Raw genomic sequence first — 24,292 nt, forward strand, 5'->3', positions numbered from 1 at the left:
TACAAACATGTATTATCTGACTTCTCCAGGTAGACATGACACATATAAGCGATGGCTAGATGCATGTATCAGCTCTTGACATTGCTACATAAAGCTGTCATCTACAAAATTCACATTGAAGAGATGAACAAACAAGTTACCAGAAAAAAATGCAAAAATGAAATGTTTTAAGTAAGTTGGGATTTTGTGCATCCATAGATCTTCTGGGGTGTACGGCCTATGGGCCACCTGTTGGATACACATGATAGGACTATCAGAGGAGAAAACCATGAATTTGGAAAAAAAACAAGGCCTACTCATTTTCGTCCTTGCAAGGGAAAGGCCAGTGAACCCTTCACATTCAGGAGTCCTGGTAAGAGCCTCGCCAGGTTATATCCTCCTGAGGATTCTATGCAAGGACTTCTAGAACCTTTTAAAGCTGCTACAGAAATACCACGGAATCACAGTAAGCATGGATCCTAAAGATACAGTTGAAAAACATTCCTGCTCATGAGGTGTGGCAAGTAGGGCCAGGCACAAATCTGTAGCTATCTAGCTGAACTTCCTTAGACATTTGCCTTGATCTTCTCAGGAAAAGAAAGGAACATGGACCCAGTTCTTTCAGAATCAAAGTTCCATGAATCTAATATGTTCAGAGGATGCTCATGGAATCATGCTTCATTCCAGTCTTGAAATCTGTAAAGTTAGGCCTATGAGCCTGTAACAAAATTACTTGTAGTTATGAGCTGATATATAAGCCAGTCTTCTACCCTTGAGAATTATACAACTCAATATTTCTGATACATTGGCCCCATGCTAAGTCTCTATCTAGCTATTGTCTATATGAGTGAATTCTCATCTGGAAGAAACACTAGACCCAACCTTAGAAGGTTAGGCATGTGCCTGCACAAATTAAATCTGTTTAAACACCTCAGAAGATATGGGCCAAGATAAGTACCAACTCATATGCTGGCAATATTAACTGTATGTTATTAGTTAATATTGATCTTTCTAGTATGCCTTTATATATGATTAACACAGTGACATTTTGTGTACATTCGCAAAGCACAGTTGATGTTTTCCTTGTCTATTATAGTAAAAATCGGCCTTTAAGTATTAATTATCTTATATCTAGAACATTTGATTAGTAAGGAAGTATCATGGGATGTCAATGCTGACCAAATTAGCTGTGATCGAGGGCAGTGAAGGAACAAACAGAAGAGAACAAAGACATTGGGTTATAAATGTTGACATTTCATCTGCCACACCAGCAGGTCTGGATAGATAGGATTTCAAGGACTTTTGATTGTTCCCTTATCTCAATTTTACCTCTTTTCTGAAGTAACAGAATTCACATGTTAGCATTATGCATAGCAATTAAGACATCAATGTTTTTCAGTATTACTTTCCCATGTTCTGGTCAGTGATGAACTATTGAATGTGATCTACGTGTCTATCTTTTAAAATCCATTATTAGTTTTTACAATCTAATCCAGATCCAGTAATTAGAAAAAAAACTTAAAAAGACAATGCACTTTATTTTCTTCAAAACACCACTCAGTGTGTAGATGATTTTTTTTTTTTTAACAAATTCTCAGGAAGCTAACTAAAAAACTAATCGTACTTAAGGAGTTTTGGAATGCCAGGGTATCACCAAGAAGAAAAAATAAGCAACTTGTGGAACTGAGACAAAATATCCCTGAAGAAATACCAACCTGCTGGCTTGGTTTAGCACCATGGCACATGGTTTTATTCACCATGTTGTTATTGAGAGTGTTGTCACGTGATGGCATAGCAGAATAATTGTGCAAGATGACTTGGGTCATTAGGATAAAAACGTATGTGTCACTAATATATAATACCATCTATACAGTTAGTATTATTACTGATATAAAGTAGGGTTACTATGTTTCCTGGGCCTGTTCTAGCTTTATCAAAGTTGCCATGTCCCGGGGCAAACTGGGACAGTTGGTCACCCTAGTGTGTATTTATGAATGATTAGTAGGGCGACATTTTGTGTACATGAACGAAGCACAGTTCATGTTTTCCTTGCCTATGACGGTAACAACTGGACTTTAAGCATTAATTACATTATATTTAGAACATTTGATTTTTAAGTATATATCATAGGATGTCAGAGCTTGGGTTTAGAGTTTGGCACTTAATTGACTTCACATTAATGAGAACTAGACTGACAAATAATAAGATCTTATGATTGATTTTTATTTCATTTCTTCTCTATTAATATATTAGGAAGCTCTTTATTTGAAAAAATACCAGGACCAAGTATCTCCAGAATTGTCTTTTAGCTAGTTAAGAAGCAACATTCCTAAGTGTAAAAGCCTTAGTTAAAACAACTGTGCATACTGATTTACATTATGTTTGGGTTCTATGAATATGAAGGTATCAGATTATTGATCCTTGCAACTTGGTCAACCTGAAGTGCAGAAGAAAGTTTGCAAGGGCTTCAGGTCAGAAACCCAGTGTTTAAATCCTGGCACCACCAAGTACCAGCTTCCTAATTAGCAGACACACTCAACTAATCTTCACACATCTTAAATTACATAACAAAACAAAATCCCTAAGCAGCTATCATACTTAAAAGTGTTTTCTGGCTCATCAAATCACTTTTGAAATAAGATCTGCCCTAAAATATTTCCCCATGGTATTCCCATGTGCTAAAACATAAATAAGCAATGGAACTAAACTATAACAAAGAGATGAGCCTCGGGACTTTCCCGCATTGTGGTTGGTGTTTTAAGATCAGCACAGACATCCAGGCTGGCACGTTTCCTTCATTACCTCACAGCAACACCTGCTGGTGAAATACTGAAGGTGCAAACTGCCGGCACCGACCGGGCACCAGCTCCGACCGGGACAGCCACCCACAAGTCTTCTTCTCTCCGGAGGTGTCTCTGTTTCTCAAACCATGATTGGATCGACTTTTTACCACGTTATATTTAATCTTTTCCTGCTCCTGTCAGCATTCGGGTTGGATATTTGTAACAGGACTTTAATTTAAAGGATGAAATTTTACTCTTTCCATAGTGAAAACCAGCCTGCTTGTGATAATGTAAAATTCGTAATATCTTATTCAGACAAAGGAAATCTACAAAATATTAATAATAAAGAAACACCGAATACCCTCCCTTGAATTAAAAACCAAGACAAGAATAATTGTACAAGATGACTTCGGCCACTAGGGTGAAAATGTGTGTGCAACAAACATATATATATATATATATATATATATGGTTAATGTTACTACTTGTGAGAAGTGGGGCTAGCAATTTTCCCCGAACAGTGTGTGAGATAATAAACTTGGAACTTTTTCTTTAGCAACAATTATGTCAAGGTTTTTGTATGTGTGAGTAGTATATGTGTGTATGTGTGTGTGTGTGTGTGTGTGTGTGTGTGTGTGTGTGTGTGTATGCATACATGTGTGTGTGCAGGTGGACACACTTATGTGCATGTATAGAAGATAGAGGAAGGCGTTGGGTATTCTCTTTTTATCATTCTCTGCCTTTCTCCCTTGATAAGGGTTGTCTCTGTGTGATCCTGAAGCTTACATTTAATAATTTATCCTGCTAGGCCGGCAGCCATCAAGCCTCAGAGATTCTCTCTCCTACCTCTGCTTCACACACTGCTGAGGTCACAGGTGTGTAAAGACCATGGTTGACTTGTTATATGGGTGCTGGGATTTAAAATCAGGTCATTGCGGTTATACAGCAAGCGCTCTCTCTCTCTCTCTCTCTGTCTCTCTCTCTCTCTCTCTCTGTCTCTCTCTCTCTGTCTCTGTCTCCCCCCCTCCAAGACAGGGTTTCTTTGTGTAGCCTCAGCTGTCCTGAAACTCACTGTGTAGACCAGATTGGCCTCAAACTCACAGAGATCTGGCTGCCTCTGCTTCCCAAGTGTTGGGATTAAAGGTGTGTGCCACCACCACCCAGCTACAGCAAGCACTCTTTTTTTTTTTTTTTTAAGTTTACTTGTTTATTTAAAGTTTTTTTTATTTTACATACCATCCACTGTTTTCCCTCCCTCCTCTTCTCCCACTCCCCACCCACTTCCCCCCATCCCACCCCCACCCACTCCTCATAGGGGGTAAGGTGTCCCTTGGGTATTCAACATAGGCTGGTATATCAAGTTGGGGCAGGCCCAAGCCCCACCCCCGTGCATCAAGACTGAGTAAGGCGTGGCACCATAGAGAATGGGCTCTAAAAAAGCTAGTTTATGTACTCGGATGAGTCCTGGTCCAATTGCCAGGGGACCCACAAACAGATCAAGCCACATATCTGTCACCCTCATTCAAGGGGCCTAGTGCGGTCATATGCAGGCTCCCCAGCTGTCAGTCCAGAGTCTGTGGGCTCCCACTAGCTTGGGTCAACTGTCTCTGTTTTTTCCCATCATGATCTTGTCCCCTCTCAGCAAGCACTCTTAACCACTGAGCCATCTCTCCAGCTCCTGTCATGAACTTTTAATGGCTGAGCATCTCTCTAGGGATTATAAACCTCTGTGAATGAATATGGCTCTGCCTCCAGTATTTTAATATGAACCTGGTCCATTGCAGATACTCAATTAGAGATGATGGGAATAACACTGGTGACAGGAAGAAGAATCACAGTGATCAGTGTGCTGAGTGCTGTGTGGAGTGTAGGTATTTTATCTGGTCAAGCTTCATTGGCAATGTGTGGCACATAAAATCAGTGCCATAACATGTGGGGAGTCAACTTTCTCTCTCTGTTTTTCTGAGACAGCTCACCATTTAGTGGTTTGGATTTTTGTCTCACATAGAGAAAGAAATGAGGTAAATTTATCATAATTAACTGGACAGTCTTTTCCATGCTGTTGCCAACAAGTCAGAAAGGAATCTTGACTCTTGTTGAGACAACATTTTATTTTCTCAAAGATTTTCTACTTAAGTTTCAAATCATTTGAGGTCATCTTGTGGCTTGTGCAAGAGGACTGTATAAAAGGTCTGTGGATGGATATTTCCGTCCTTACCTCTGGTTCAGAGAGGGAGAGGAAAGGACAGCATTACATGCAGATTTAATAGCAGGGACAGTCACTGCATCACAGTTACAAGTCAACATTTGAAAGGGCTCCCCCAGGGACCCACAAATAACCACATGAAGTTGAAGACACTCTTGTAGGCCTTCTGTAATACATTGCCAGCTGCATGGGTGAAAGATACGGTAACTCACACTGCATTGAGCAACGGATGTGCTTCTGCTTTCTGATACTGGACAAGCAGCATGGTCTGCCTTCACATGGCAGAGAATAAGTCTGGAGAATTATTTGGGACTAGATTCTGACGTTGCATAATATAAAATGATGTAACTGAGGCAGAAAATAAATTCATCATCCTATGAAATACTTGCCTTAGATTTTAATCCAAGGGCCTTGTATTAATTATTTTTTCTTTAATGTAATTTAGTCTAGGTTCATTTTTGTAGATATTTTTTGTTAGAATAAGAGCATTACTGATTAGACACTAGAGAGAGAGAGAGAGAGAGAGAGAGAGAGAGAGAGAGAGAGACAGAGAGACAGAGACAGAGACAGAGACAGAGAGACTGACTTTTACTAATGGAAAGAACTAGAGTTTCATATTTTACATTTAGGTCTTTATTCTGTCTGAAATTAATTTACGTATGTTTTGATACGGACAATTATTTCAGCAACATGCACTAAATAGTCTACCCTTCTCCACTGCAAAGACTTCCCACGAGGTCCCCGATTCCCACGATGCCCCTCTACTCCACTGCAGGACTGTTTTTCTCTTTTTGCAGCACTGATATGCTGCAGTAATTACTGTGACTTCACAGTCATGTTCTCCTTCTGAAGAACTGCTGGAGCTTCCTGACACACTTTATCTGACTTGTTCATTTTAAAATCAGATGTCATCTTTCATCAAACTTTCCACTGGTGTTTTATTAAAATTTCACTAAATTCATTGAAGCTTATGTCTTTGCTGCACCTCTGTCTCCCATCCATGAAGATGGTATAGTGCCCCACATGTCCATGCTTTATTTGACTACTTTCAAAGTGATTTGTAATTTTATTCTCAAAATGTATACATATAATTTCCTAGATGTTGTGTACAAATCATGTTATATACAATATTTTTCACTCACTTCTGACTATAATGAACATTATAATTTATTTTGGGGTCTAGGCTGCGCTTTCCATTGCCATGGTAAATAGAAATGACATAAAAGTATCTTTGTCTCTTTCCTGGGCTTCGAGGCAGGCTTCTACTCATTCACCATCAAATATATAAATGTTCTCCTAATCAAGTTAAGGGACTTCTCAAAGTCTTCTAGTTTGATTTGCTTTTAATCTTATAAGACACTTATGCTGATAGCATGATACCCTCCCTGCTCAGTTTTTACTATGGGGTAATTCAAATAGGAAACTATTTTGTATTCCTGGAATAAATCCAACCAGGTCATTATGCATTTCATAAAACGGGATGGCAACAGTTCCTCGCTCATAAAACACAAGGAGGAACAATGAGAGTCAACAGGTAAGTACCCAAGATCAAGTCTGCACTCAATAAATGTTATATAGTTTCCCTTACACATTGCTAGAGTCATTTTCCTAATTTGTTTATTCATAATGTCTACATCTATGTCCATGACTAAGACGAATGTGCGTTTTCCTTTCTGATAATACCTTTGTCTGGTATTGGTTTGTGGATATATCAGACTTGCAGAATTAGATGGAACATATACTTGTTTTTCAATTTTCTGGAAAATTCAGATAAGATTTTAATGATTTATTCACTGCATTATTTGTTAAAATTTTCTAACAAAGCTAAATGGGACAGAGTTTTTCTGATGGCTGACTTAAAGACACTAGTATAACTGACTTGTCAGTATTCAAGTTTGCAATCACTCTGTACTTTTGTGTGTGTGTTTATTTTTTATTAATAAATTTTTTATTCATTTTACATACCCACCACAGATCCCCCTCTCATCCCTTCTCCCGCCCCCCCTCAGCCTTCCCCCCTGCAACCCACCCATCCCCTTCTCCAAAAAGGTAAGGCCTCCCACAGGGAGACAGCAAAGCTTGGTACACTCTGTACTTTTAATTCTTCCAAAAGAGAACCTTTTACAATTTTTCTTCTCATTTCAAGAAGTCATAGGATACAAAATAGGTAAGTGCAATCTAAACAACCTGAACAAAATGAATTTTGTACTTAGATTTAATTAAGCTGTACATACCTACCCAGTAATAAGGAAAAATTGTAAAACTTGGCTTAGAATTATTCAAACATTTTCCTTTAGGGGTAAATATACAATCCCATTTCATATAGTTTCTCATAGTTGAATTATAAACATATATGAGGAATTTGATTTGTAATATATGGTACAATTTTGAAAATTATAATCAGTGGACTATGATGAGCCAAGTCTAAAGGTAAACAGTACTGGCACGCCAAGGCCCTGGACCTCATAGGGTCAACCTTTGAATTGGTGTTTTGAAGAAAGAGTGGCACTGATTAAGGAATTTATAGTTGACAAAGACCTTGGAAGAAATGCAAACACATTGAAATGCAAGAAGCATATTTTATAAGCCTTGCCCTGGAAAAGCATTGAGCTGAATCCCATGGGGTGGGGGGGAAACAGTAAATAGTTTAAAATGTAAGTACTATGTGAAGCTTAAAAGATTGACTTAAAACCAAGAACACAGAAGAAACTGCTGAATATACTAAAATAACTAGCCTGTACGTGTGTGTGTGTGTGTGTGTGTGTGTGTGTGTGTGTGTGTGTGTGTGTGTGTGTGTGTTTAACAAAGAAAACCTTTGAAGATGTAGTGGAGGAGATCAGTAGAAATAAAGATGTGACTGTGTGGCTGTCTGACTAAAAGAAACAACCTCATTTTAAGGTTGCATTAAGTTTCTAAACAGAGAGACATCCATTTAGTCCTTATGGAGACAGATTAGACCATTATGATTATGATCAGCCATGAGCTATACACTGCCCAGTGCTGACAAGAAAACCAGAGATAGTTCATGTGTTTCCATTCGTTTGGCTATTTGTCCCTGTGCTTTATCCAACCTTGGTCTCAACAATTCTCACTCATATAAACCCTCCTCATTCTCGCTAATTGGACTCCCAGAGATCCACCCGGGGCCTAGCCATGGATCTCTGCATCCAGATCTCTCAGTAGTTGGATGAGGTTTCTAGCACGACAATTAGGGTGTTTGGCCATCCCATCACCAGAGTAGGTCAGTTCGGGCTGTATCTCAACCATTGCCAGCAGTCTATGAACCAATGACTGAGGGGTCACCAACTGGATCAGGCCCTCTGAATGGGTGAGACAGTTGATTGGCTTGATCTGTTTGGGAGGCATCCAGGCAGTGGGACCGGGTCCTGTGCTCATTGCATGAGTCCGCTGTTTGAAACCTGGGGCCTATGCAGGATCGCTTGGCTTGGCCTGGGAGGAGGGGACTGGACCTACCTGGACTGAGTCTAACAGGTTGATCTCAGTCCGCGGGGAAGGCTTTGCCCTGGAGGAGATGGGAATGGGGGGTGGGCTGGGGGGAAGGTGAGGGGGGCGGGAGGGGGGAGAACAAGAGAATCCGTGGCTGATATGTAGAACTGCATTGTATTGCAAAATAAAAATAAATAAATAAATAAAAGTAGATTAAAAAAAAAAAGAAAAAAGAAAACCAGAGATAACTCAAGAGGGCAGGCCACATGGAAGGGACCAGAGGGCATCCTGCAGAGTGACTCAGAATTAAGTCATTTTTGGCTGAGTTAGTGAACTAGCAGGGAACCTGCTTGTTATGACTGGAGAAGAAAACAATGGTACAGACATGAGGAGCCATGAGAAGTGATGCTCCGTGTTTGAAAGCTCATCACACCAAAGAGACCCAAGAGGAAGGCTTTAGCCAAAAATGAAAGGCCACAGGGAAAGAACATCTAATTCATCTTAAGAACCAAATACTCCAGAAAGATGTAGGTTTACACAAGAAACAGTGGGTCTCCTGGCACTAAAATATTCAAATATAGGCAGGCTGTCATAATTGTTACCATCACCATCTTAGCTAATATCCATCAAGAGCAAACTAAGCTGTGGTGTTATGTCATTGTCCGGACATCTCGACTTACACAAGAAGAAACCAGTGCTCAGAAAAATACAAGCACAACCAATATTCAATGGAGCTGGGATTCAACGGCAGAGGTAGCTTTGAGGTGAAATGGCCAGAGTTTAATTCTAGTCAGCTGCTTGTGTATAAAATGACATGATGGGCATTTGTGGCTTCCACACAGCCCCTGTTCATCCACACAGCAGCCTGCCCCATTTTCTGGGATCCACTCCTTCCTAACTCCCCACTCATGTGGGTTCACTGCAGTCCGTTGCCAGCTCCTTTTCTGAGGTCACCCATGATCTCAGCAGACAACTGATAGACAGTATCTACCTGCAATGATGATGTGTCAGTTCAGAAACAGTCAGGTTGCCAGAGTTGGATCGAACACAGAAAATCAGATTGGATATGGACTCTGTGCAGTCGGTATTCACAGTGATGTGAGCTGGACATGCTGTGGGACGTAAAAGCAAAGCAATACAGCAGAAGATGCTTAGCCACAGCTTTCAGGGCCACCACTGAGGCCCACGCTAAGTCAATGGGAAGTCTGATCCACCCATGAACTTTCATGTGCTAACAAAGAGTGGCTCCTCTTCTTCACCCTCCTCTTCTTTCCTTCCCTCTTCCTCTTTCTTCCCCTTCTTTCTCTTCCTCCTTTTCCTTTCTCTCTTCTCCTCTTTTCATCCTCTTCCTCTGTCTCCTCTTCTTCCTCCCTCTCTTTGTTTCTCCTCCCCTCTTCTCCCTTTCCTTTCTCCTCCTCTATTTCCCCCTTCTTCTTCTTCATCTTCTTCTTTCTCCTCCTCCTTTTCTTTATCCTCTCCATCAAGTCATTTATACCAAGGGTTTTTTTTGTTACTTAAAGTGTTACTGCCCAGGAAAATGGGATAATAGGATTTCTGTTTTGCAGTTCTCACAATAATGCTGATCTAGTTTGTTCAAATGGATTAACACAACGTTTGACATGAAAATTGCCTGACTTTATTATTATAAAGTCTTTGTACAGATGTAAGTATCGTCATTGAACAGATGACCACTAACCCTTCTGTAAGAGTAGTTGTCCAGGAGAATGAAGATTAGGATACTGTAGATCAAAGAAGACAGGCACAGATCAAAGACAACAGCCTACAGATTAGGATACTTCAGATCAAAGAAGACAGGCACCGATCAAAGACAAGAGTCGAACGGTGGCTCCACGGAATGAAGAAAGACCCCCAAGGAGCTCACTAAAGCTGCTCACAGGGAGCATCAAATGGAGACTTGCAGAGCAAAGAACTCACTACTCAAAATCCCTTTTGCTCTGCAACTCACATGAGTTGTGGATGGAACTTTATAGTCTTGTCAGCCCTCAAAGTCAAAACCCTGGAATACGCAGCCCCAGCCATTCACAGGTCAAGTTACTATTGATTCTCCGGCAATTTTCAGAGTGCCAGATCACATAAACCAAATTATTTGTTTATTTCAAATGCTTGCAGTGCACTTATAGTTGATTTTGTGTTTCAAAGATCTCTTTGTCATTGAAATAACATTCAAAAAGCCTCAAAAGTATGAGCTAAGCTCCTGGCAGCCTGAAAGAGAGAATTCATTTTTATATAAATCTATTGCTCACTAGTCTACTTCCCATAGTTTTAAAATGCCTGGTGTGTTTGTAGTTTTTATGAATTTTTTTCAAAAAATATTTTCAAGGTGGTAAAAATAAAAGCATAATTGCTTTTCTGGACTTGCATCAAATTCAATTACATGTAAAGTAAAATTAGCAATTTGATCCTGAAGCCAAAGAAAATTAGGAACAAAACCTCTGACTAATACCACTAATGGCAAATCTTTACAGAGAAGCACAGGCTGAGTGACACACTTCACCGTCCCTGGTAGTCAGACATATCTGGGCATCTGGCAGACAGTGGGCTAGCCTGGCCAGGAGTCTGTGGTGACACGGCGGAGCCTCCTTACTTGAGCTTGAGGTGAGGACAAAACCTTCCTCCTTGGCAGACAGTAGGCATTCCAAGAATGCTAGAAGGGGTGGGGTGAAGTGGGGTGTGTGAGAAGATAGGGTGGGATGGGGGCTATACATAGGTGTAATTTCAGGTTTCAGGAAAGGAAAGGGAGTACTTTGATTCCCACCCCGACCCCCTAAGCAATGGGGATTGAACCTCTTGCCTTGCTCATCTGGGTGAGAGGTCTACCACTGAGCCACACATCTGGAAAGAGTGTACTCCCTATCTTATTGCAAACACTGTAAAAGCAGCCCGGTACCCAAAATGAGCAACTGTCTACCAAGGTGTAACACCAGGGAGAATGATTGCTGTTCTGTCGCCAGAGGCTGCCACGTGGAACTCCAGGTCCAAGGACTCATGGCTCCTGAAGCTTCAGGTGAGGAATCACATGAGGGCAGAGGCCAGCATTCTGGCAGGAGAGCATGGAGCCTCCATATGGCCCCTGTTGGGAACAGTCATGAGGAGAATGCTATCACAGTGTACTAAGCTAAGAAGCCTGGTCAAAAGGACATAGATTGTGGGCTGGCCTGGGTACACTGGGCACAGAGCACATTCAGGATGTTCTTGGAGACTCCAAGAAACCCTCGGACTAGGAGCGCAGGAGCACTTTGCAAGAAGTTGAGCCTGTGGGGTCTGAATAAATCTATGGGCAGCAATGCCTGTGGACCTCATGCATTTTTATCAGTGAGGACTGGGAATATCTGGATGCATACCAAGTCATTTGATATATTGTCCTCTGACCAGAAATACCTTAAAAATAAAAAAAGAAAGAAAGAAAACAAGGTTTCAGATAGATAAGACCCCCCCCCCAAAAATTAGTTTGAACTCTTTGATTTAAATGATGTAATAACAAAGATGTCCTTATATTTATTTTGGTAGTATTTAATGCACTTGTAAATTAGTTTCAAGTCATATTTGAGTTAGAGAAGTCATCATATGCCTTCCTGTGTATTTTATCTTTTGTTTTGATTTTTTTTTTTTTTAGACAAGATTTCACTATGTAGCTCTAGCTGTCCTGGGACTCACTAAGTAGAGGAGGTGGTCCTTGAACTCACAGAGATGCCCCTGCCTCTGCCTCTCAGGTTCTGAGATTAAAGGCATGTGCCACCAAGCCTGGTTCTGTGTATTTTATGCAATCAAGGATACTTCTTAATTTCAGAAATGAAAGGAAAGAGTCCTTTTTCATCAACCACTGAGAGACCTGTCACAGAATGAGCTCTCCACAGCCAGGAGTTGGACACTTTGACAGGAACCATGGGCTACTTTGCTTTCTGGACTGAGAATCATAGGACTGTCAGGAAGCTCATACTTTCTTATTGACTCTAAGTACTTCATTTTCCAGGTAAAGAAACATACTGAGCTGGCCCAGGAGACATTATGGCATGATCGCAAGTCAACCATCAGCAGAGGCCAAAAAAAAAAAAAACAAACCTAACTCACCCTGTTGTGTACTAGGCCTCACTTACAGGGGCCATGAGCAATTCACTGCGTTTCTTTTAAACACATCCCAGCTCAGTTCTTGCACTGTACCTTGGAGTATGCTCTTTATTATCCCTTCGATGTGATCAGCCAGGAGATCGGCCTTGGTGATGGCAGCCAGGGATAGGTAGTTGGACATGTTCCTACACAGCTCCTTGTTACCTCTGTGGAGGAATTTCACTGCGATGGGGACGGCTAGTACCATCACAGGGGTCCGGTTGTAATTCTGAGGAAATATGAGAAGGCAACAAACATTCGTTATTCATTCATCTCAAAACTATTTGCTGGGCTCCTCGACTGCAGCTGTGAAAACACAGGCCCTGCCCTGTTGACACAGCCTGCGGGGGCCCCCTTGGTCTCATAGGAAGATTAGGGGCAGTTGATAGCATTCGCGGGAGGTACGACCTGTGAGGTGCAGGTTGCTAAGGAGCACCCATTCAGCCTGGAGGTGTCAAGAAAGACTTCTAGAAGAATGGGTGCCTTAGCTGGGACTCAAGGGATGGGTTAGGGTAGCTGGGTGATGGTGAGGTAAAGACTGAAGAAGGAAAAGCCACTGTGGAGGTGCAGAGGTGAGGGAGAACGTGGTCTCCTAGGGAGCTGTGGGTAACTCAGTGTGGCTGTAGTGTTCTACGTAGGAAAATCAGCAGGAACTGGGAAGGCCAATGGACCTGGGAATATACAAGGAGGCTGAAGAGTTTGGAACTAACCCGAGGGCGAACAGGGGTCAAGGGGAGGGACAGAGCATCCGATTTATATTTGAGAAAAACAACCGAAGGAATGTTGATAAGCTTGATGTTTGTTGGAGTAGAATATTATTTTAAGGTGTGTTACTTTTGTTTATGTTGCATTTGTGTAACTCTGTGAGGCTGTGTTACTGTGTCTGTCTAAAACACCTGGTGGTCTAATAAAGAACTGAACGGTCAACAGCAAGATGGGAGAAAGGATAGGCAGGGCTGGCAGGCAGAGAGAATATATAGAGGGAGAAATCTGGGAGGAAAGGGATCTAAGATCTAGGAGCCAGAGAAGGAGGGGCACTCCAGGGGCCAGCTACCCAGCTATACAGCAAGCCATGGAGTAAGAGTAAGATTTACAGAAGTTAGAGAATGGGAAAAACCCAGAGGCAAAAGATAGACGGGTTAATTTAAGGAAAGCTGGCTAGAAACTAAGCCAAGCTAAGGCTGGGCATTCATAAGTAATAAGCCTCCGTGTGTGATTTATTTGAGAGCTGGGTGTCGGGGTTCCCCAGAAAGAGCCAAACAACAACCTACAACAGTTGGTCTTTTAGAATCAATCAAGGATGGACAGATGCAGAAAATGTGATACGTACATACAGGAATACTATTTGCTCATAAGAAAGAATGAAATCGTATCATTTTCAACAACATGAATGGAAGTGGAGAGCACTGTAAGGTGTAGTTAGCTAGATGTGGAAACAGAAATATTACACGTTCTCACAGTGTAGTTAAAAAGGTGAGTTCGCATAGATAGATGAACTCATCACTTTAGTCCCAGCTAAGGTGTCCATTCCTCTAGAAGTCTTTCTTGACACCCTCTGGCTGGAAGAGGATTGAAGGAGATCAGATAATGGGCGCCAAAAACAAATGTATAGGACAAGCGCTAATATTTACAGCTTGTCAGGACAAATGACACAAGTTCAAGGGGCAAGAAATACTAGAGGCCTTGACATCATTGCACATTACAAGTAATGATTGAAACACAGTACACTCTGCGTGTCAATTAAAAATGCTAACATTTTAGTTAATGATATTCAAAAGAAAAAATAAATATAAGGCTAAAACCTGAAGGCATTCTAGATTCTTAAATAATTCTCTTCTTATTTATTCTGTGACTCACCTTAAGGGTCTCCTAAATGCTGCCATCGGCACTTAGCTAATTAGGAGATAATTGTAGATAAATTGTAATATATTCACAACCACCATCCCTACCGCATAGATTGACTATGGGCAGAACTGTTTACATGTAATGTGTTTGGGAGCTGACTTCATAGTCCTTTATCGGTATATTATAAATAAAAGGGGTTGCTTTTCTCTGTGTGAAAGCTACTAGTTATTCCATCCATGGGTGGTGCTTTCTACTACTTCCAACAATTCCATGCTTATGGTAGGTCCTCAGTAAACATGGTGGACTGAATAACAAATGAATAAATGTAATTAGGCTGAGATATGGCCATTGCCTATCACCCACGTAAAAAGCTGAACTTGATGGCAGGTGCCTGTAATCCCAGCACTGGGAAGGCAGACACAGGAGGATTCCCAGGGCTTGCTACCTGCTAGTCTTGTCAAGTTGGTGAGTTTCGTGGTCAGTGGGAGTCCCCGTCTCAAAAAAAAGGGGGGGAGCACATCAACAGAGGAACAGAGGAAGACACCCAGCATCAACCTCTGGCCTCCACATGCAGACACACACACAGACACACAGACAAGCAGACACACAGAAACATGCGCACATGCATCTAGTACACATACACAGGCAGGGAGTAGGGAGGAAGAAAGAAGATAATGTGGCTACGCAGTGATGGCTGTCACTGCAAACACAGTGTGTTGGGAAGGGCATGTGACAGAAAACAGACTCTGGAGGCCCCTCGGGTCTTTGTCACCCTCTTGCTGGCTGAGATGTTACCCAACTCTCAAGATCATTTGTAACAGTGACTGTCATTACATTTTCCCAGTGAGCAGTCTCTGATAAGTCGGTCTCAGGGTAGACACAATATCAACTGACTGGCACAAGAAGACTCTCCAGGCTGCTTAAGGACCAATGACCTTGGAGAGAAGGTCATGTAATAATGACACTCCAAATAGGGCATATACTGAGTAACTGTCTAGGTTACTACAATGTCTAGGTTACTACAATGATCAGATTATGGTCGTTGAAGGGAAGCCTGGAGCGGTGGGCAAGTGTGATGCAGAAACTTCTACCTCTCCAACAGTAAATGGGTATTTCCTTTTTCTTTAGTAATCGGTTTCTGGGTTTCTGCTGGGGATAGCCACATGATTGCAGACAGCATTTTCCACTTTCTTCGCAATCAGATGTGGCCACATGCAAAGCTTTAGACAATGAGACAAGGAAGGCTTAATGTGCAACCTTTAGGCTACTATTAGCATGATGTGACTTGGCTTTTTAATTCATTTTTCCCTTTAAATCTAGTTGGAACAAGGACCCGGTAACAAGGACTGAAGCAGTTGTCTAGGACCATGAGTTAGAAACTGTGTGTAGTACAGAGAAAAGAGGAGCCTCCATATCAGCCCTGGCCTGACACTTCTGAATTGTCCATGAGAGATAAAAACGCCCTGTGCAGTTTAACTGACTTTCTTTGGGGGCCTTTGTTATGGCAGCTGAGCTTCATTCTGACCAGAAAAGTGCTAAGCCTGGGCCACTTTCATTCTTGAAGCATTCTTAGCAACTTAAAGGGAATGTTATATCCTTAGATGGTGTGGAATATAACAAACCTATAATAAAGACCAAAGAAGGAACATGAGGCCAAGATTGCCACTGATAAACAGCATCTCTGAGCATCATCACAGTATCTTAGATATAGGGTGGTTAAGTCAAAAAGGACACTTAATGGGAGAAAACAGTGTCTTGACCATTACCATTATGCCAACCAAAACAAAAGTAAAATGCCTATCTAATAGTAAAAAATAAAGAAAAGGTGGAAAAAGAACTTATTCAGTGTCCCCAGTGGCTTTGGGTCAGTGAGAAGTTCCTCAAATCTAACTAAAACATTACAATAAAAAAAGGGGAATGTAAAGCGGATAAGGACTTCTAACTCAGCGATATTCTAAAAGAATGAAAAGATAATCCAAAGGACACGTATTTGTGATCCATTTATTCAACAAATGGCTAACCATTACTAGAATATATACATATAAACAAACTTGGAATCAGTAAGAAGAAGGCATGCAGCCAAACGAGAAAAGAGATAAAAGGTTTGAACAGATGCCTCACCAGTAAGAATATAGAAGTTGACTGAACACATGAAAATTTGCTCACTTCCATTACAATTCATTTTGGTCTGGGGCTAAATTACAAGGCATCATCAAGAGATGAACTCTTTTCTGAAAGAGGCAAAGCTCTCACATTCAGTTTTCAGTTAGTTTTCTGAGTGGATTAAAACCTGGTGTACGCAGAGGTCCGAACATTCTGTGCGTATCCAGACACCACCTGTGAATGACCATGACATGCAGTGGTGGGTCCAAGACAGTTCACAGTACACAGTGCCAGTGCCAGTGCCAGATGGGGCAGCTGTTCACACTGAGTATGTGAGTCAAGTAAAGGAAATGGTATGGGGTAGCTGAGACACTCAGTGAGTTGGGAGCAATAGCTTTGGAACACTCTGAGCCCATAGTACTTCCTAAAGTGACAGAAAATGGTATTGCGATGATTTCCTTTCCACCTCCAGACCCCAGCCTCATTAAACCCTGCCCAGTGTCTTGCTTTCCTTCTTTTGGAGATTTCACATTAACTCCTCTTTGAGGAGCTTTCCAGTTCTACTGATGGCATTTCTACCCTCGGTCTCAACAGTGATTAAGTGACTCAGCCTAGCAGAGAGCCACATTTCCCTGGTTCAAATTATGGCTCCAGAATAAGCTGTGACCAAATTTAATTAAGTAGTCTTCAGAGGACTCTGTGATTGTGATTTTCCTGCTGGATTCAAGGTACTGATAGTTTATGGGTGTCATTATCACGTGACCTCAGTAGGCAGGAGAGAACTTGAATGAAACTTAAGGAAATACAGGGTCAGAGAGGCAAGCTGGGAGAAATCAGGTCCTGTTAACATTTGAGTTCCATGTGCCTAGCCCATCTCCATTCCTAAATTTTTCAAAACAAGCCAATTAAATATATTTTGCTTAAGTATTCCTACTTTCCTAGTCACTAGGAACAAGCAAACAAACAAACACACAAACAAAATGGCTAATATGTTTTAACTCATTCCTGTGTTCTATCAGTTTTCCAGATACAGAGTCAAGACCATGGCCTGCCTTGAGAATTCTCTGATGGCTTATCTGATTATCTTGCTCTGCCTTCCCCATCTTCTAGCAAGTATATATGGGCCTGACTGGACTGGCCATTGCTGATGTAGTAGGTCATGAAGCCTCCCTGGGAGACAGGCTCCTCCTTCCTCCCAGGCCCAGCACTCATCCACATAGAACTGCTTGGATCTACTGAGGCCAACTCACACCAAGGGATTTCTAGAAGGCTGACACATAATAGTGAAGCCAAAGGACTCATCTACAGCAGGAGACTTTTTTTTTTGGTAAGATCAAAACGTCCCTCTCACATTATCAAGGTACCAAGAGGCCAGGCCAGAAACCAGAGTTTCCCAAGATCAGGTGAGCTCAAAGAGATACTGAAATGTATTCCATCAAGACCACAGTAGAACCTGGTTAAAATAGCACACTTATTCTACAATCATCTGTGATGACCAGAACATTTCATCCATCAAATTCAGTCTCTAATACCTGCTCTGATTAACACTTGAGTATGCATGTCAAAATAGTGATCTGTCTTCCTTTTGCTAATACACTCTTCAGGCTGTGGTGTTCAGCAAGGTTTTTACTTTTCTCAATGATGCTATATTGTTGCTTCTTTGGATTCACATTCACGTTACTTCTGTCATAGCACCGGATGCTACCCTAGCCTCAAGTCTGGTCCTGGGCTGTGTTCATAGTCATCCAATCTCTCCATTACATGGAGGCTTCTGACAGTTAAACTTGTCTCTACAACAACTGGTCAAAGCCCCAACATTGGAAACTTCCAAAAAAGAACTTCATGTCAAAGGGACTTTTGTCACACAGAGTCTTTTGCCAAGAATAACTTGAAAGTAGAAAGGTACATGTCTTCTATTAGAGGAATAGATCTTCAGACACTTTTAATTTTTTTGTTATTTATTTATTTTTAGACGGAGTCTCACTATGTAACTCTGGCTGGCCTTGAACTCACTACATAGACCAGGCTGATCTCAAACTCACATAGATCTGCCTGCTTCCGCTTCCCTAGTGCTGGGGTTAAAGGTGTGTACTGCGGTCTCAAGCATATTTATGTGTAATGTAAAAAAAACCAAAGGGGGTGGCAGCAGGAAGGACCCTTGCTAACTGTGAGCACAAGACAAGCACAAGGAGGGATCAGATGAACGGAAATCATTCTTTTCTGTTTTCATCTCCAGAGTGAGCTAGCCCTTGGCAACAGCACTGAAAGAATAGGCCTTCTGAACCAATCAGACTGTATTCTTTTTAGAATGGTTCTGGATACCTCTGACGTGTGGATCCAACACAAAATCCTCCCCTCAAGTGTATAATGTCATCACTAAAAATCAAAAGCAAAATGAACTCCGACACACTTGATTTTTCTGTCTTCTCCCCACATGTATCATTTGGAAATCTCTCAAATGAAACAAAAAGTAAAACATTAAGCAAAGAGCAAAGAGTTCGTCTAAATTCTGAGCGGTCACCACCAAAGGCACTCCATCTCAAAACAGTGTCTAGACAGCCCCTACCATATCAAAAGCCACAAGCCCTGCTGAGGACAACAGGATGTGAGTAAGGGGCTGGAGGCCAAAATGACATGGACAAAAAAGAATCCCAGGCACCTAACAGATAACAAACAACTTTGCCCCAGCGGCTGAGCTTCATTTCAAAGGCATTCTAATGCAGTATATCTGGACCCAGCAAGTCATTTTTATCTTTAGAATTATTTGGATCACAGGGCTGCTAATGGGATACAGGCAGAGAAAAGTCCTGTGGTCACCATTCTACAACAAATAAACCACTTTAACAGCAGCTGATAATGCCACAGCCTATGACGGAGTTTGGCCCTCAGCACAGATGTGAGTGAGCTGGTGTGAATATTATCTTCCAAGTTCAGAGCTCAGGGAACAAATGGAGGGCACTGCAGTATGGAAATTAACCTACTCCTGAGGACTGCTACACCTCACTGGAGACTTGAAACAAGAGGGCCTTGTTCCACGATGCCAAGGATTCCATTTCTCAACTTGATTAGCACCATTTGAGCTCTTGGTAGAGATTTTCCTTTTGAAAATGCACTCTGGGAACCTTTCTGAGTGTTTTAAAACTGGGAAGAATAAAGCAAAGGAGAAGAGATACAGATCTCGGGTGACAGCAACAGAGAGGCCCTTCTGTCCCCAGGGATTGAATTCAACTGGAGCCATAGAAAAGCAACAATCTCATGAGATGTTCAGCTTCACTTATTAAAATGGGACTCCTTGGATAGTCATCCAGCTTCATCAAACAGACAGACAGAATGCTTGATTCTTACCAGTATAGCTATCTAGAAATCTAATTGACACAGTCATCTGGTTTTCCCAGTGGGTTCTTGAAAGGTGAGAAGGGAGCAGGTCTGTCTGTTGATTTCTCCCTATGCTTCACATTGCATCCTCCTGTTCAAGGACCACATCCAGAAGCCCACTGGAGAGAAGTCTAGTTGCTAAGGAAACCACAGGATCGTTACTGTTCCTGAGCCCATACATTACTTCATTCAGTAAATGCTACTGAGTACCTACTGTTTGCCAAGTGCTATTTTAGGTGCTGGGACTACCTCCATGAAAAAAAGCAAACATAATTTGGGGAGAGTAGAGACAGGCAAACAATCATCAATGGTTGTAATTACTGAATTACAGCTCGTTGTAAAGAGTCAAATGCTGGGTTGGGTGATGGCCTAGTAGATAAAGCACTTGTCACATAAATATGAGGATCCTAGTTAGGGCCCCCCCCAAACCCACAGGAAAGCTGGGTAGGTATGGTGGCTTGCCTATTACCTAGCTACCTCCTAGCACTTAGAGGTGTAGACAGGGGCAAGGTGGTTAGCTCTGTTTTCATCAAGAGATCCTGACTCAATAAAGTGAAGTGCAATGAAGGAAGATACCCAGTGTCAACCACAGTGAAGGAAGATACCAATGTCAACCACAGTGAAGGAAGATACCAATGTCAACCACAGTGAAGGAAGATACCCAAAGTCAACCACAACGAAGGAAGATACCCAAGGTCAAACACAGTGAAGGAAGATAGCCAAAGTCAATTACAATGAAGGAAGATACCCAAAGTCAACCACAATGAAGGAAGATACCCAAAGTCAACCACAACAAAGGAAGATACCCAATGTCAACCACAACGAAGGAAGATACCCAAAGTCAACCACTAGCCTTCACATGCACACCAAACACACACAGGCAAAATAACAATAAAAAGAGAGTGATGCCTTGCAGATGATAGTATCAGCTGGAGTTAATGATCACATGGTATTGCCTATATCCCGAATGCTTTTTTATTTTATTTTATTTACTATCTGGTCATTTTTTTTCATCACAACAAAACCACAAGGCAATTACTCCTCTAATCTGTACTTTATAGACGAAGCAATAAAGACACAAAAGTGTGAATTTGTCCAAGATCACCCTACAGGTAAATAATAGAGGGGGGATTGCTTGTTCTTCTAACTTTATACAACCAGTTTCCTCCCATGAGAATTCTGAAGAAAAATGCCGAGCCATCCGAGGTCCTTTTACTCAAAGCTTTCACACAGTGTTGGCTGGGGAAGCCTACACAAGCAGCGTGTGTGCAATCAAGGAGGCTAGACATTAGGTCCTTTTACAACACAGAAAAACATACGCTTCCTGGTTTATGGATTACTTCTAGTCCCTTTTGGATCCCTTGTCAGCCATCTTGGATTACTTCCCTCTTCATAGGCTCTCCTACAGTGGTAACCGCGGGGAGACAGTAGATAACGCAAAGCTGATTAACATATGACATCGGGTCTCCTAAGCAAGGTAGTTGAGGAAACGTGACTCATATGATGAGGCTAAAATCAGATATTTGTAGCATGAATCTTAAATGGTCTTATTAATAAAAACAAAGAAGATCAGAGAAGCAGAACAAGCCACAGCCACCTCACCTCACCAATTCCTCAGCTGAACCTGTTTCCTCAGACTGAGTCCTCATCCAAATGGATCTCAGCTGAACTGCTACTCACAGCCTAAAAGCTTAACCAGCCTCTAGTTCACAGTTTTCAAGCCTTATATGCCTTTCTGCTTTCTGCCATCGCTTCCTGGGATTAAAGGCTCTTGTTACCACGCCTAGCTGTTTCCAGTGTGGCTTTGAACTCACAGAGATCCAGACGGATCTCGGCCTCTGGAACGCTAGGATTAAAGGCGTGTGCTACCACTGCCTAACCTCTATGTTTAATATTGTGGCTATTCCGTTCTCTGACCCCAGATAAATTTATTAGGGTGCACAATATTTTGGGGAACACAATACCATCACAGGTATTGGCTCTGAGACTTCTGTCAGTTCTCTAGAGCTTCATTTTAGTAATCAACTATGCTGATAGTTATAATACCCCTGTGCCACATTTTCATCCTCACTGCCTTCTTAGAAAGCAGAATGTCTTGTGTATCTTTCATTTCGGGCTTTCTCTAGGAGATGGGCAATGACTGAATCCATACAGTAACTTGGTCAGAGGAAGCTCCTAGCCTTGGGTAAGTTGTGGTTTGAATTAGGTGCTCCACATTGTGTCGACACCACATATAGAAAGCTTTGTAATGAAGGTCCTTCTTCATGTTCATCCACCACCAGCAGTCAGTAGTGTAAGATTTTAACCTTTTTGTGTCCTAGATGGAGTTAGCTAGAAACTTCTTTCTAGTGGCCTGCAAGGCTGTGGATTTGTTTGCTAGCTACAGATCACCATGTTTACTGATCATTGACTGAACTGCAATTGTCACAGGTAAAGCACTTCACATGCCATGTCACCTTGATGTCTCACAGTTCCAAATGGTGGGCATTGTTACCTTTGATTTACAAAAGGCAAAGAGGAGATGTAAAGAAATGGCAAAGCAGAGACTTAAAGACATGGGTTTGCGAATTTCTTATGTGTAGAACAGATGGGTATTCACAATACATAGGGAAATAGACTTAAAATGAGTTAGTCAGGCTGGGGAGATGGCTCAGTAGACAGAAGCGTTTACTGTACAAGCACGAGGGCCCAGGGTCAAGCCTCTAGCATCCTCTTATAAAGCTGAGCACGGCTGAATGTGCCTGCAATGCTGATCTTCAGGTTCAGGAGAGACCCTGCCTCAAGAGAAAGTGGGAAGTGATAGAGAAGGGCGCCCGACACCCTCCTTTGCCCTCCCCAAGCACGCCTTCATGCCTGCTCAGGTATTACTGTGAATTCTTTATCGTATAGCTTACACACAGCAGGGACTCAGTAGGATTTCCTCAGTTTATTACTTAGCAACCTGCTGGTTTAATCTATCAGTGGTTTATGGTGTCTTTTTACAGTATCTAAGAGGCACACACAATTGCCTCTCAGTTCAGAGGCATCGTGTTCACCTAAGCTGCCAACGCAGTATCAAATCGCCTGCTGTCACACAGCGACATACCTGCAAGATGCAGCTCATGATGTCAGACGCGATTTTCGCATGTGGAGTATCTTCGTCTTTCCCTGCAGGTCTCAGGTTGTGTTCCAAGCAGGAATCCCACAGTCCCACCAGGGCCCTGGCATGCTTTTCAATAGATTCCGTCTCTCTGATGGCTGTTGTGATCCTTGTGATACAGATTTCAACCACTGCCTGGTCATTATTATTAGTTTGGTAATCCTATTTAGAAAGAAAACCTTCGAGTTAATAAGCAGTCTAGGAAGCTGTCCTTAAAAAGAAGCAGTAATGAGCCATTTTGAAAATGCTGTGTGTCGGGTCACCGTGTGCTGAGGAGCGAGGCTGTAAAGCCCTTTACAGTCGGCCTTCCTCTTGTGGAAGAGGCAGAACATACACCCAAGCACCTGCTGTCACTAACAAAAGGGAAGGTGACAGCTGGCCAGAGGAGCGGGATCATTAGTGTGCAAGCAGGTGACTCTTCAGGCCATTTCAGTTTCAAGTCCAGACAAGATTAGAAGTTACTTTTTTTACAGTGATGTTTTAGTCACGTGTATGGAAAAAATTTACATTGCTTTATAATTTTTCCTTATTAGTTCTTTTTCAGAATCCAGTAGAACACAGTGTTTCATTGCTTCCTTTTCAACTCAAATAAGTAGCAAACCCAGGTTAGCTTTCCCCACCCAAATTTCCTTCCATCTCCCTGTCTTAATTACCTTCCAAATACGTCATCATCTTTACTAAGAAAAAAAATATGATCCCTTAAAATCTTTAAATGTGAAAAAACAAACATATGCAACAAAAATGCTTATTGCTTTGAGTTGGAAAGTGGGTCTGACTGAACACCACACTGGGAGTCTCACAGAACAGGAGACTATAAGTAGACAAGCGTTCAGATGCCCAAACCATCCCGTTCAGTTGGCTGGCTGGGAGTTCTCACTCCTAACATTATTTTTTACTAGTGTTATAATGGGGGCAATAAACATCTTGAACCTGTATCTACACTGTGATTACCTGTAGCCCAGATTTCTTTCTCCACAAGAGTAATTTTCTGAGGCAAAGGACAGGAATAATTTTGAGGCTCCTACTACATACCACTAAACTACCTTCCAGAAAGATCTCACTAATATAAACTCCCATTGTCTGGGTGAATATATAATCTCTTCATCGTGCTTTTGCAGGAACCAAAGCATCTTTAATTTTTGCTAATTTGATCAGTGGAAAACAGTATCTCATTACTGGTTGGCGTAGGCACGTCCTTAAATCAAAGTGAGAATGCCTCTTCATATGTTTATTGGCCGTTTGTGTTTCCTCCATTGGGAACTGGGCAATGAGTGTTAAGTCATTTTTCCT

The 24,292-nt window shown here is 41.8% G+C and overlaps 1 protein-coding gene across 5 annotated transcripts in view; it reads right to left on the reverse strand.

The window, feature by feature from the left end:
* The window catches only part of Veph1 (ventricular zone expressed PH domain containing 1), a 237,394-nt gene that overhangs the window by 185,404 nt on the left and 27,698 nt on the right, over positions 1 to 24,292 (reverse strand). For all 5 annotated transcript variants that reach the window (XM_052730059.1, XM_052730062.1, XM_052730061.1 and 2 more), the window contains 2 exons: positions 22,949 to 23,164; positions 12,595 to 12,769 (listed from right to left, as the gene is read on the reverse strand). In XM_052730059.1, coding sequence (XP_052586019.1) covers positions 12,595 to 12,769; positions 22,949 to 23,164 — 391 coding nt within the window. The remainder of the gene's footprint in view (positions 1 to 12,594; positions 12,770 to 22,948; positions 23,165 to 24,292) is intronic.

Source organism: Peromyscus californicus, unplaced genomic scaffold (assembly GCF_007827085.1).
Source record: "Peromyscus californicus insignis strain IS unplaced genomic scaffold, ASM782708v3 Scaffold_9__1_contigs__length_137607984, whole genome shotgun sequence".
In the NCBI taxonomy this organism is placed as follows: Eukaryota; Metazoa; Chordata; class Mammalia; order Rodentia; family Cricetidae; genus Peromyscus; species Peromyscus californicus.